General features: G+C 33.6%; 1 protein-coding gene and 1 pseudogene across 1 annotated transcript; one reads left to right on the forward strand and one right to left on the reverse strand.

The window, feature by feature from the left end:
- The first annotated feature begins 1075 nt into the window (after positions 1–1075).
- Positions 1076–11641, forward strand: LOC141606466 (putative trehalose-phosphate phosphatase D). Its single transcript, XM_074425610.1, has 12 exons — positions 1076–1207; positions 7502–7561; positions 8311–8396; positions 8581–8772; positions 8859–8999; positions 9828–9899; positions 10058–10150; positions 10251–10307; positions 10602–10703; positions 10887–10964; positions 11045–11185; positions 11280–11641. Exons 4-12 carry the CDS (start codon positions 8584–8586, stop codon positions 11430–11432), a joined length of 1026 nt encoding a protein of 341 aa, XP_074281711.1. The 5' UTR covers positions 1076–1207; positions 7502–7561; positions 8311–8396; positions 8581–8583; the 3' UTR covers positions 11433–11641.
- On the reverse strand, positions 4183–4273 carry LOC141610115 (U6 spliceosomal RNA; annotated as a pseudogene).
- Positions 11642–11667: the final 26 nt, after the last annotated feature.

Consider the following 11667-nt stretch of genomic DNA (forward strand, 5'->3'; position numbering starts at 1 on the left):
AAAGTTTTAGATGATGAGAAACATGTGAAAAGAGGTAAAGAGTGTACACTTATACTACATGAGAGTATTGTGACCTATGTGGTTCAATTATTCATCAATCCTATTTTTTAATGTGTGCTTCGTCAACTAAAAAATAATCAGTGATGGATTTAGGAGACTCGACGAATCATATTATAATTTATTTACTTCCTATATTGCCCCAATTACTATAGAATAAATAAAAATGAATTGGAGCCAATGCTACTATTTGTTCTTCAAATTCATGTTAGCTAGAAAAACCTTAACCATCCCCTATTTAATCATTTTTCTAATGGGGTAAAGTTAAGCAATCACAAGGATAAATTTGATGTTTATAAAATTTTAAAATTAGATCTCGAGTATCAACTTTTGTAACGTTATCAGATCAACTGAGTTAGTTAACATTTATAAATTAACAGATGTTTTAGTTTTGACTCTAGTATCTCGAAAAAAATTGTCCCAACTATCGATAGAGGATATACTTTTAGTCAACATCAGAAAAATTAAAGTTATAATAAACTAGGGTTGTAAACGAGCCGATCTGAGCTCTAGCTCGGGTAGGCTCGGGCTCGGTTTGAAGCTCGTCGAGCCTGAAAAATTAGAGCTTGAGCTCGGCTCTGAAAAAGCTCGAGCTCGTATTGTCATTATATTATTTTCACTTTCACATTTTGAATCTAGCCAAATATAAATATTTTTAAAAAACAAATTAAATAAGATTATAAAACTCTAAAAAATATTATATTATAATTTTATAAATGCGTAAATAACATATAATTCAAAATAAAACTAATATTACAGTCTAAAAATTATAAACGAGCCAAAACAAGCTTTTTCGAGCCGAGCCTTGTTGAGCTCAGGCTCGGCTCGTATTTACTCAAGCTCGGTTTGACCGAGCACGAGCAAAACTTTGACCAAACCGGCTCAAATCATTTACAAACCTAATACTCCGTAGTAACAAAAGACGGTCTCATAAAATTTGACATGATATGAAATTAGTGACATCCCCAATTCCCTCCCTCAAATCTATAAATACATTCCCTCATCCCCCTTCCTTCTCCTCTTTCTCCTCTCCTCTGCTTTCCTTCGTCACAATAATCCTCTCTTCTCCATAATAACCAAACTTCACTATTATTTTCCCTCCCTCCAATCTATAAATACATTCCCTCTGCTTCCCTTCGGATCGAAATCGGTACGCCCTCTCTATCTTTCTCTTTTCGCCCCACTCCTATTTTCTCTATTATTTTGTTTGCAATTATATCCATGATTTCCCTTCATTTTCATCCATTCAATCCTGCATCATATCATAATTTAACAATATTAAATATAAATATGAATTTTTCGTTAAATTCTTGATTAATTTCATCGTCCCATATTTCTGTGTAAAACGGTCTTATACAAGAATATTATAGCATCTATTTAGTTATTTACATATTCATGGTGTTGTTTTCTGTGATAATATTATAAAACCGTTTTACAAAAGACCAACTAACATATAGGTCGCGGTAAGGCCCGTAATTATCGTGGAATTAGTTAATTTTAGAGTATCAAAGCGTAAAGATCGGACAGGAAGTACATGAAAAACGGTTGAAATAGTTTTTGATTGTTTTATGGCGCGTGTGTCGCGCGTGAAAGATAGTTACGGTGTGGAATAAGCGCGTGAGAGACACGTTTAGATTATGCGGGTTGGTATAAATGTGATGTTTCCGTTACTTCAGTTAAGGAATTAGGATATGGAATAAAGTACTTTGTTGTTTACGTGGCAGATTTTAAGACGTCTTGTTGACTTGTCTTACATACTTTTTGGTTTAGGTGTTTTTTTTTGGACATGTTAAATCCTGCACACAGTTTTACTCAATGCTGCACATTTTTGCGTCCTATTCCAAATCTACCCATCTCATTTCTCACCTCCACAAACAGAGAGAGACAAATCAAAACCCAAACAAATAAAAAATCCCCAATAAGTACCCCAATGGAGCACCAGGTCGGGTGCCCCCGGAAACTGACTGGTGATGGAGAGAGGGAAAGGGGAGTCGGTGACAGAAGGTAGATCGACGGCCGTCTTCGGCGATCAACGGCGACGCATGGTGGGGGGTTTGTGGTCACAGATGGTGTTATGTTGTCTGCCCATAATTTATTAAAACGTAGTGCTGAAAACGCAGCACCCTCCAATTGATCGACGATCGTCTTCGGCAAAGCAACGTAGTGCTGCTCGTTTAATTTTCTTTAGTTGATTATGGGCATTGATAATTAACGTGTTCATCGATAATTTGGTCAATCAATTTTTTCCACGACAATAATTAAACCCTAATTGTGATTTTTTTAGAAACATTCAATCAATTAAAAGATGTATATTAACAAAATCGTTGATTAAACAACGAAATTACTTACATATGCGCGAATTAAGGTCCATAATTATTGAACTATTAATGAATTGATTAAGTTTTGAGAGGGAGAGGAGGGGAAAAACTTTTTTTAATTTTTTTAGGATGAAGGGTAGGATTGGAATAAAGTGGTAAAGTGTGTGGGATTTAGTAAAACTGTGTGCGGGATTTAGCAATTACGGTTTTTTTTTTATAAAATAAAAAAGGAAAATACAGTGATAATTTAGATTGATTTTGACTTTGTTTATTCCGTAAGTTTTGCTTAAGATGAACAAATAACATCTTTCGTGTACAAAAAAGGACAAGTTATTTAAGCATTTTATTTTTCTCTCATCTTTCTATTTAACCCGCTTTAAATTTAAAACGAATATCAATAGTAATCCATCAAACTAGTGTATTGAAAACCGTGCAAAAGCAATGTAGAAGATCCTTATAAAGAGAATGGAGTGGTGTTACCCTCTGGCATCGAGATTAAGGTATCCATAGACCAAAAATATGTGACGAGAATATCCGAAAGTGAATACTTGGTATAGATGAGAGGTATTACGTTCTATATAAAGTCGTTTGTAACGACTTCTTAAAGATTTATAATTCAAATAACCTTAATGTTACGAGTAGTATAAGAAGCTCGCTTTATATATATAATATGCATGGTGTTATATAAAATGTTTTGATTTACTTGTAGAACTTTGTAAAGTTTTATGCTTGAAATTGAGTTGATTAATACGGAGTATATTGTTATAGAATTATTTGATATTCTTGTACCTAAGTTTAGCTAGGAAGTATACGGGTTTCTCCGTCCTTAGACATTTAATATTGTTATTAACATTCGATCTATTTCAATTCACCAAATTCTAAGGGTTTAAATCTGATTTAAACGATTTGGGCCCGAGTTTTCAATTTAATGTTACCATACGTTGATAGTGAATTAATTATACGTTGCGTATTTGCACGTACTACTATCAAATAGAGTATATGAATAGTTTAAGATAGTCCTACAATTATATACCGTTAAAAATGTCGGTGTATATATAGACTATAGACCGTGTCTCCTTCCTAGGCTCCTAGCTATTCAAATGTAACGGCCTCAAACTGAAACCGTTAAAACTTTTGTCGTTTATGGAGAAACTTAACTTTTGACTGCACGGATTTCTTACACAGAATTTTAATTGTGTCAGTAAGTCAAAGTTCACATGAGATAATTATTATCACAAAATCTCATTTGTGACGGCATGTATCCGTCACTTTGGAGTGACGGATACCATTTTCCCTCAAAAATGACCCAAATAGAGGAGAGAGGGAAGCACATGGGGGTGCCCCCACCTTGTCCCCCATATCCGTTTTGTGAGTGACATTATCCGTCACTTGCTCCGACCCGTCTTCAGCAAGACTAATTGAATTATTATTATGAGAATAATTATTATGAATATTTCATTAAAAATGGTCAAATGAATAATTCTTTCACCGAGTTTTAATTGGATTTTTAATGTATGTTCATAGGACATATTTTAAAAAATTCGTTTTAAATTTATTAGGTGTGATTCTATGTCCCGTTCTTATAAGATAGTACTACGAAATAGGGACTAGGAAGATATTAGAAGGGTATATGTATCGTTTTCTATGATTTATCTGAATTTTTTACGTTTTTATTTTTCAGATTAGAACGAGTATTTCAACTAAAAGTTAAAAATTACTTAGTAGATAAATAAGAGGAAATACCTTACACATTGACAAATCATCATACATTTGACACAAGTTATTCCACTTATTTTTTTTGCAAGAATAAAATTTGGACTATTTCTCAATTTATATGTGTCATCCTTGTGCAGAGGTCATGCTAATCTATCATATTTGTCATTCAAAACGAAGATTTCCTCAATTCTATTAAATTATACATACACATTTTTCAAAAATATATGATGCTATTTTGAAATGTGACAACATGATAACTTACAAGAAATACATTTTATCTAATCTAGATTATGTTTCTCTTTTGATGAGAAGTTTGTTTTTAACTTTATTATGTTTATACCTTTTTCCTTTTAAAAAGAATAATTGGATCGATGATTTCACTTTTTATCGCGTTGAAATTTTTACTTTTTATCGCTTTGAGTTGTTTTCTTATAAGATACTAGTTAAAAAAAGTAGGAGTTATATACATTGGTGATTAGTGTATGAGCAAATTAAAAGACAATGCTTAAAGATCAGTAGCGGAGTCAGAAATGACCCCAGCAAGGACAAACGAGTAATGGTATAATGGAAATTCGAAAAATGTTAGAAAATTTTAACTACAATTTTAAAATTTCTGTCTGTTAGCGAGGACGAGCGCATCTGCTAACCTCCTAGACCCACCAGTGCTTAAAACCTTTATGTCTAATCAACGTGATTATCCAAAGTGTTCTTTATGTCTTGTCGGAAAGTTCCCTATAAAATACGTCAATGACTCATGAGATCACAAAAACTAGTCATGAGTGTCCCCATGAAGTTGACATTAAGCTCACAAATTTCTTGTTGTTTAGGGCCAATACAATTCACAAAATCTCATTGAAGACGGCCATATCCGTCACAAGCTTGTGACGGATACCATTTTCTCTCATAAAATACTCATGAAAGGTGAGTGGGGAAGCACATGGGGAGTGACCCACCTTGTCCCCTCTCCCTTTTTGTGAGAGGTCTTCAGCTTGTGACGGAATTAGCCCGTTATAAGCAAGACGCTTTGAATACAATTAGATTATTGTATTTTTGTGTTGAAATTATAATAAAATAAAGAGTTAAATTCATTTGAAATAGACGTATTATCTAGTGTTTAAATTTTAACTTTATCCTTGATTTAAGGTCTTTTTCATCTTTATTGATGGTTTAACTTATGTGTCACATTTACAACACTCGGCTTTTACCTACCCGTATGTTCTTTTATTAAGTGACCCTGTGACATGATATGTCTTCCTTAAAACGATCTTGAGTAAAGCCCTCTCACAACCTTTTTTTCATTTTAACATTATTAAAATCGGGTTGTAAGTATCGTCTTAACTTAAAACGATACGGTGTTAAGTAAGAATTAATATGTGTTTTAGTGGATATTACGTTATTTTATTCGAGTAATAATCTAATGTTTAAACTAACATCAAAGAAAACCAATTGGAACTGTTATTATCTCTATGTGATAATAATGCGACTCCAGACATTAAGAATTCGACTTAAAAAAAAAGGGAATACATGACATCTTTTTAGATAATTAGGTATTTATTAGTCATTTGCACATGATGGCAAACCCTAATGGTATAGATTATTTATTTATAAAATTAAAAATAGTTAAAAAAAACACTAACTCAATTTTGATTATTGATTTGGGGTACACGTGTGAGTAGAGACAATTAGGGAAGTTGTGTTATTAATTAAATCTTTGTCACCGACAAATGTGACGATGCAGTTTTGTTTGGTTTTGTTCCCAACATGTTTTCCATCCTCTCTATTCTCTCCAACTAATCAGAGAGTATCCTGCTATTTAAGTACACAAATTCTTGGTTAAAACGATTATATCTATTTTAAATTTAAAATAAGTATTTTCATTTTAAATTTAAAACAATTCAAATAAAATAAATGTGATAAAAGTTAAGTGTTTAGGAAATAAGACCAGCTAATTTATGTACGATTGATGTAGTTTTTAATTATACGATTATCAATAATGTCAATTAGTGATGGTAGGCCCGTAGTTACCTACAAAAGACGCGGCTCAAAATGACAAAAGACGCAAAGTTAATTAAGTGTTACTATCGAATTAGGATTACTGAAGAGATGGTGTATGTCATATATGTTAAACCACCTAGCAATCTTTTCAATGTAGGAATTGAAAAGATGTTTGTAGGTAGGTTTATACATTTGCATGATGTTAGTCTGACGGCCTAAAACCCAAAAAAATTGCGACCATAAGTCAATTGATTGTTACTCTGGCAGTATATCGGGTTTTAAATCTAAAATATAAAAATAATCGATAAAATTAGTGGGTACTTATATTGTAAAATCAGTAAAAAATAATTAACGTGCCCTCATTTTCATTTCCAGTAAAATTATCAACACATCAAAAATTATGGAGTCTTAAGACTACGTTTTAATTATGAATGTCTCTTCTCCCTGACTCCGAATAAAGTTATCTTATAGAGATACTTCTACTCCGTATAAGGTAGAGTATAATGTTTTACCTCTTCCTTATTTGTTAAAATTAATTTATGATATTTTAGTTATGATAGTGTTAGTTTTATTCTTAATATATGCATTAATTGTGTTGGTTAATGTGTAATTTAACTCTTAATTCTTAAATTAATACACAAATTAGAAGGTATTTAATACCTTTCCCAAATTTAAAATATTTTCAAGGTTGCCTTAATTAATACTATAACTCTTTCGCCCCCGCTGACTTCAAATCTTGGCACCGCCATTGTCGGTACTCATATTAGACAATGCATGCCTAATTTTTGGTTTGTGTCAAATTAGTCCATGCTTATCACATATTCAAGAGTCGAGATGATCTTATAATAAATCTGTCTTCAATTCGACCTATATATGGTATAGGTGTTTTACATTATGATTTATGGGATGCTTTTATCTAGCTAGAGCCGGCAAACAATGACACGACACGAAAATATGATACGAAAGTAACGGGTTAGGATTGAGGTTTGTTGACTCATTTATATAGGTAGGTCAACACGAACACGACACGACACTTAATTGGTTTGGGTTGAAGGGTTGGTGACCCGTTTATATGTGACACGAACACGAACCATACACATACACGACCTTCTGTTTATCAGGTTTACTTTTATGTCGGATTTCAGATAAATGGGGGAAGTTTTAAAGAAAATAGGTCTTTTTCTATATTTAATACTCTGCATAAGATAAGACTGTTTTATAAAACGTTAACTACGATTGTTATATATAGTATCAATATATAAGGCCGTTATTACGTGCACGGAATTTTAATTACCAATTTAAGAGTTTCATGCAATCATGCATGCATCTTAACTTTTAATTTGTATATATATATGATAGAGCTTGCGATTATTATTTCCTCATCGTATTATTCTTATTTTCTTGTTCATCTCCAGGATAATTTGGAGAAATTATTCCTGCAACAAATCGAAAATCTCGTTTCTCAATATTTAAACGTAAGTCATTACATTTTTTTAATTTTTAATTTTTAATTTTTATTTTCAAATTTGCCATAATTGATTTGTTTTACAAAATGCGCATTCATATTTTTGTAATAATGCATCTAATTTAGAGGTAAAGATGCGTACATCTGAAACTCTCGAATCTAGCCTTTGTTAATCAACATCCATCGAAATCGTCTATATCTTTGTAGATGAACATACATCGTATCATTTTCAATACTTGTTGTCTCGGGACAGGTATTCCATCAAAGTTGTTGTCAAAAATAATTAACCACTTGTTCTATGATGTAACAATTGTGATGTACTCCCGTTATATATTGAATAAACGTATGAAAATAAAATTATCGAGGAAATATTATTTTGGCAATTCTTAACCTTTTACCTCGCGCCTTTGTTTGATAGTCCTTTCTTTAGGACACTTGCCACCCTTTTCAGTTTTCAGCATGGTTACTACGCAATAACAAATTCAGAAAAAAAAAAAATTTCTGGGGTCCTGATTAATATTTAAAATCTATATACACATAAAAAAAATTATAAATTTATTTTTTTATCCTGAAAATTAGACAAAATACGCAAAAAAAAAAAAAATTCTGTTTCCGGTGTCCGCGCACCCCGGAATATTGTTAGTAGATACGCCGCTGCTACTACGTCACATTAGAAAACCAAAAATTGTAACTAGTTTAGCTAATAAAATTCTGAAAAGACGAATTTCTAATAGTACATTATTTTTTACCATGTTGTAGGTGTATATAAAGCGATTACAGAGTTGACAAGTTGTAATTTATTTGTATTAATCCTGTCTCAAGTAGCATCTTGAATTTCTAACAAGGTAAAATTTTCTGTAAGAAACTTTTATTTATTCAGTAATTTAACTTTTTTTTTTTTTTTTTTTTTGTCGATTTCTGATGAAGAAACTTCATACTAGAATAATTCGGAGTATAATGACTTGCTGAAGTATCTACGCTTCTTATATTGAGGCACTGAGGTAATTTTGTATCGTGTTTGAATAACAGATAATGATGAGAAATCAGTTGCTGAAAGTATACCATGCACTCGGTTTCAAGCACTCGTCATCAAATCCTCAGACGATTGGTTATTCCTCGAATGTAAAGAATGAACGGATTAGTAGTATGGTGATTCCCGAACCATGTGAGCTGAACATCTCAGAACCAAATCCCGAAAATGCCAATTATGAGGAATGGCTGGTAATTCTTAAACCGGGAGCTTTGTTCTGCCGTTGCAGATGGTCTAAGTGCTTCCTCATTGCATTAATCTTCTGTTTTTATAACAGGTTGATCATCCTTCTGCAATGAAATCATTCGAGGAGATAATGAGCATAGCGGAAGGGAAGAAGATCGTCGTGTTTTTAGATTATGATGGGACACTATCCCCAATTGTAGAAGACCCTGAACTAGCCTTTATGTCTGATACTGTAATATTTTTCACCCTCTACATTTTTACAGTTTTCCTGCACTTTCTGTTATTTTTGTTTTTCACTTCTTATATATTTTACTTGGTTTACTTTTAAGGCATTCCGGATCCTTAATTCTATTTCGGCTTTCAAAATCGTTTTAATCTTTTCTCTCGATTTAAACTTTAAGTTTTTATAAAAAAAATCCGGAATTCGATTTTAAAACCTGTAAGTTTAACTTGACTTTGCATTACATTGTCGCTCTCCCTTTGTTTTTCATTTTCCCTTTTCTATTCGCATTTTGAGATATGCGTTCACCCATGGAAGGTTCTAAAGGATGATTCATGTCAGCCGACCCCAAATCATTTTGGGATTAAGGCTCTGATGTTGTTGTTGTTGTTGTTGTTGTTGTTGTTGTAGGTGTACCCCTCGTTTTTCACAAAAAAACTTTGACCGAGAATAATTCTATGTTACGAGTTCAGAAAACAGTATTTTTTTTTTCAAACCAATTATCCAGTCAATGAATTTGAAAAAAAAAATCACCCTTTTTGAACTCGTAGTTTCTAGTTATGGTTGGTCAAAGCTTTTTTAACGAATAAACTTTGACCGACCATAATTCCCGACTGCGAGTTGAGATGTCGGTGAATTCTTTTTCAAACTGAAGACCTCTTAAAAGACGGTAAATTTGAAAAAAAAAGTTTATCGTATTCTGAATTTGTTGCCAAAAGTTATTGACGGTCAAATTTTTTTTGCAAGAAAAAGAGGGGTACATCTTAGAAAATGAAAAAGTTGAGGGGTACACGAGAGAATATCTCTTATGTATTTGTTTGCATTTCGCTTGTGGCGCAGATGAGATCAGCAGTGCGCGAAGTTGCTAGTTATTTTCCAACAGCAATTATAAGTGGAAGAAGTAGAAATAAGGTATATACACTCAATCTTCATTTTAAGTAATCGGAAAATAGTTTATCGCTCTGTGTTCAATGCAAGGGTAAAGTTGCGTACATCCTGTCTCCCCTTATCCGCCACAGGCGAGTTGTACCAGAGCGAGTTGTTGATTAACTTTTTTGATAACATTTCAGGTATATGATTTTGTACAGTTAGACAATGTATATTATGCAGGGAGTCATGGCATGGATATCATGACAAGGCGGCAAAAATCCGGCGACAGGAAGGTCAGTTGTCTGTCTACCTCAATCTAAATATACGGTACCACAGTTGCGAGTTTTTACAGAAACCAATCTCTGAAATTTCGAAACAAATTTGGAATTATAGGGTAATGAGGCCATTATCTTTCAACCTGCTAAAGAATTTTTGCCTGAGATTCAGAAGGTAATATTTTCTGCTGAAAGTTAATACAGGCATGGTTTTAAATCTCGGTATCGGTCGTAGTCGCGGTATCGATATAATCGGTCCTTAATCGGTCGTCACGGACGGATCGCGGAGAATCTCGGTGATTTCTCGGACGATATCTCGTATCGATAGAGTGAAAATCCGATACAACTCGGCCGATACGATACAACTCGGCCGAGATTTTGAACCCTGAATACAGGTTACACAGCATCTGTAACTATTGACAATGTTTCGGCTTAATCGTACCCTTTTGTATTTATTGTACTGTAACAGATATACAAAGAGCTGGAGGAAGAAGTAAAAGAGATTGAAGGGGTCACAGTTGAAGACAACAGATTTTGCATCTCCGTTCACTTTCGCAGAGCAAACGAAAAGGTACAACAACAACAACAACAACATCAGAGCCTTAATCCCAAAATGATTTGGGGTCGGCTGACATGAATCATCCTCAAAATGCGAAAAAAAAGAATTTACACGTCTTTTTATTGTGAAGTAGGAGTCGGTTGGACCCATTTTACCCTATGATTTCACCAAAGGCTTATGTAAATGGAAATGCAGGATTATCCTCTGGTAGAAGAAAGAGTGGAGGTGGTTCTGGCAAGGCATTCTCGTTTTCGTTTAACAAGAGGAAGAAAGGTAAGACTGAACAGAGAACAACTAACGACGAAAAACAGACATTGATATAAAACAACTATAACTTGATTCACATTTCACAGGTTTTGGAGATAAGGCCATGTATAAGTTGGAACAAAGGAAATGCTGTCGAATACTTGCTCGAGACTTTAGGCCTTTCTGAATCAAATGATGTCGTACCCATTTACATTGGAGACGATACAACTGATGAAGACGCGTTCAAGGTACTTGATCATTAACTCGAGAGACGAGAGCCTCTTCTCGACTTCCCTTCCATTGGCAATATAATTTCACTCACTATTTCGGGATTTACTGCAGGTAATACACAATAGAGGGCACGGATTTCCAATTCTCGTATCAAAGAAACCCAAGGAGACAAAAGCATCATATTCGCTGCATGACCCGTCTCAAGTGCTATTGTTCCTAGTACGACTAGCAAGATGGGGACGAGACTCCTTGACGAGTATATAACCATGTAGGCCAACCGCTTGAGGCAGCAAGTTTTTGTATGGCTGCCTAGCGAGTTTTGGTCGTTTATATATAAAATTATATAGTATGCACATAGTTTTACAAGGGAGGTGATAATATATAGACAATACTACATTAATAGACGAACATAGATGATTACGAAGTTAAGACGCAAACGTTTTGCTTGCTAGTTCAGAGCTCCGATTTTTTTTTACGGAGGTATCAACATAATGTCTTT

Source organism: Silene latifolia, chromosome 10 (genome assembly GCF_048544455.1).
Source record: "Silene latifolia isolate original U9 population chromosome 10, ASM4854445v1, whole genome shotgun sequence".
NCBI classification, from domain to species: domain Eukaryota; kingdom Viridiplantae; phylum Streptophyta; class Magnoliopsida; order Caryophyllales; family Caryophyllaceae; genus Silene; species Silene latifolia.

Excerpts from the sequence above, each read along its gene's own strand:
- LOC141606466 (XM_074425610.1), top strand. The coding sequence starts at position 8,584 with ATGATGAGAAATCAGTTGCTGAAAGTATACCATGCACTCGGTTTCAAG. Across the intron at positions 9,900-10,057 it reads GTGGAAGAAGTAGAAATAAG|GTATATGATTTTGTACAGTT; the intron begins GTATATACACTC and ends ATAACATTTCAG. Across the intron at positions 10,965-11,044 it reads GTTTAACAAGAGGAAGAAAG|GTTTTGGAGATAAGGCCATG; the intron begins GTAAGACTGAAC and ends CACATTTCACAG.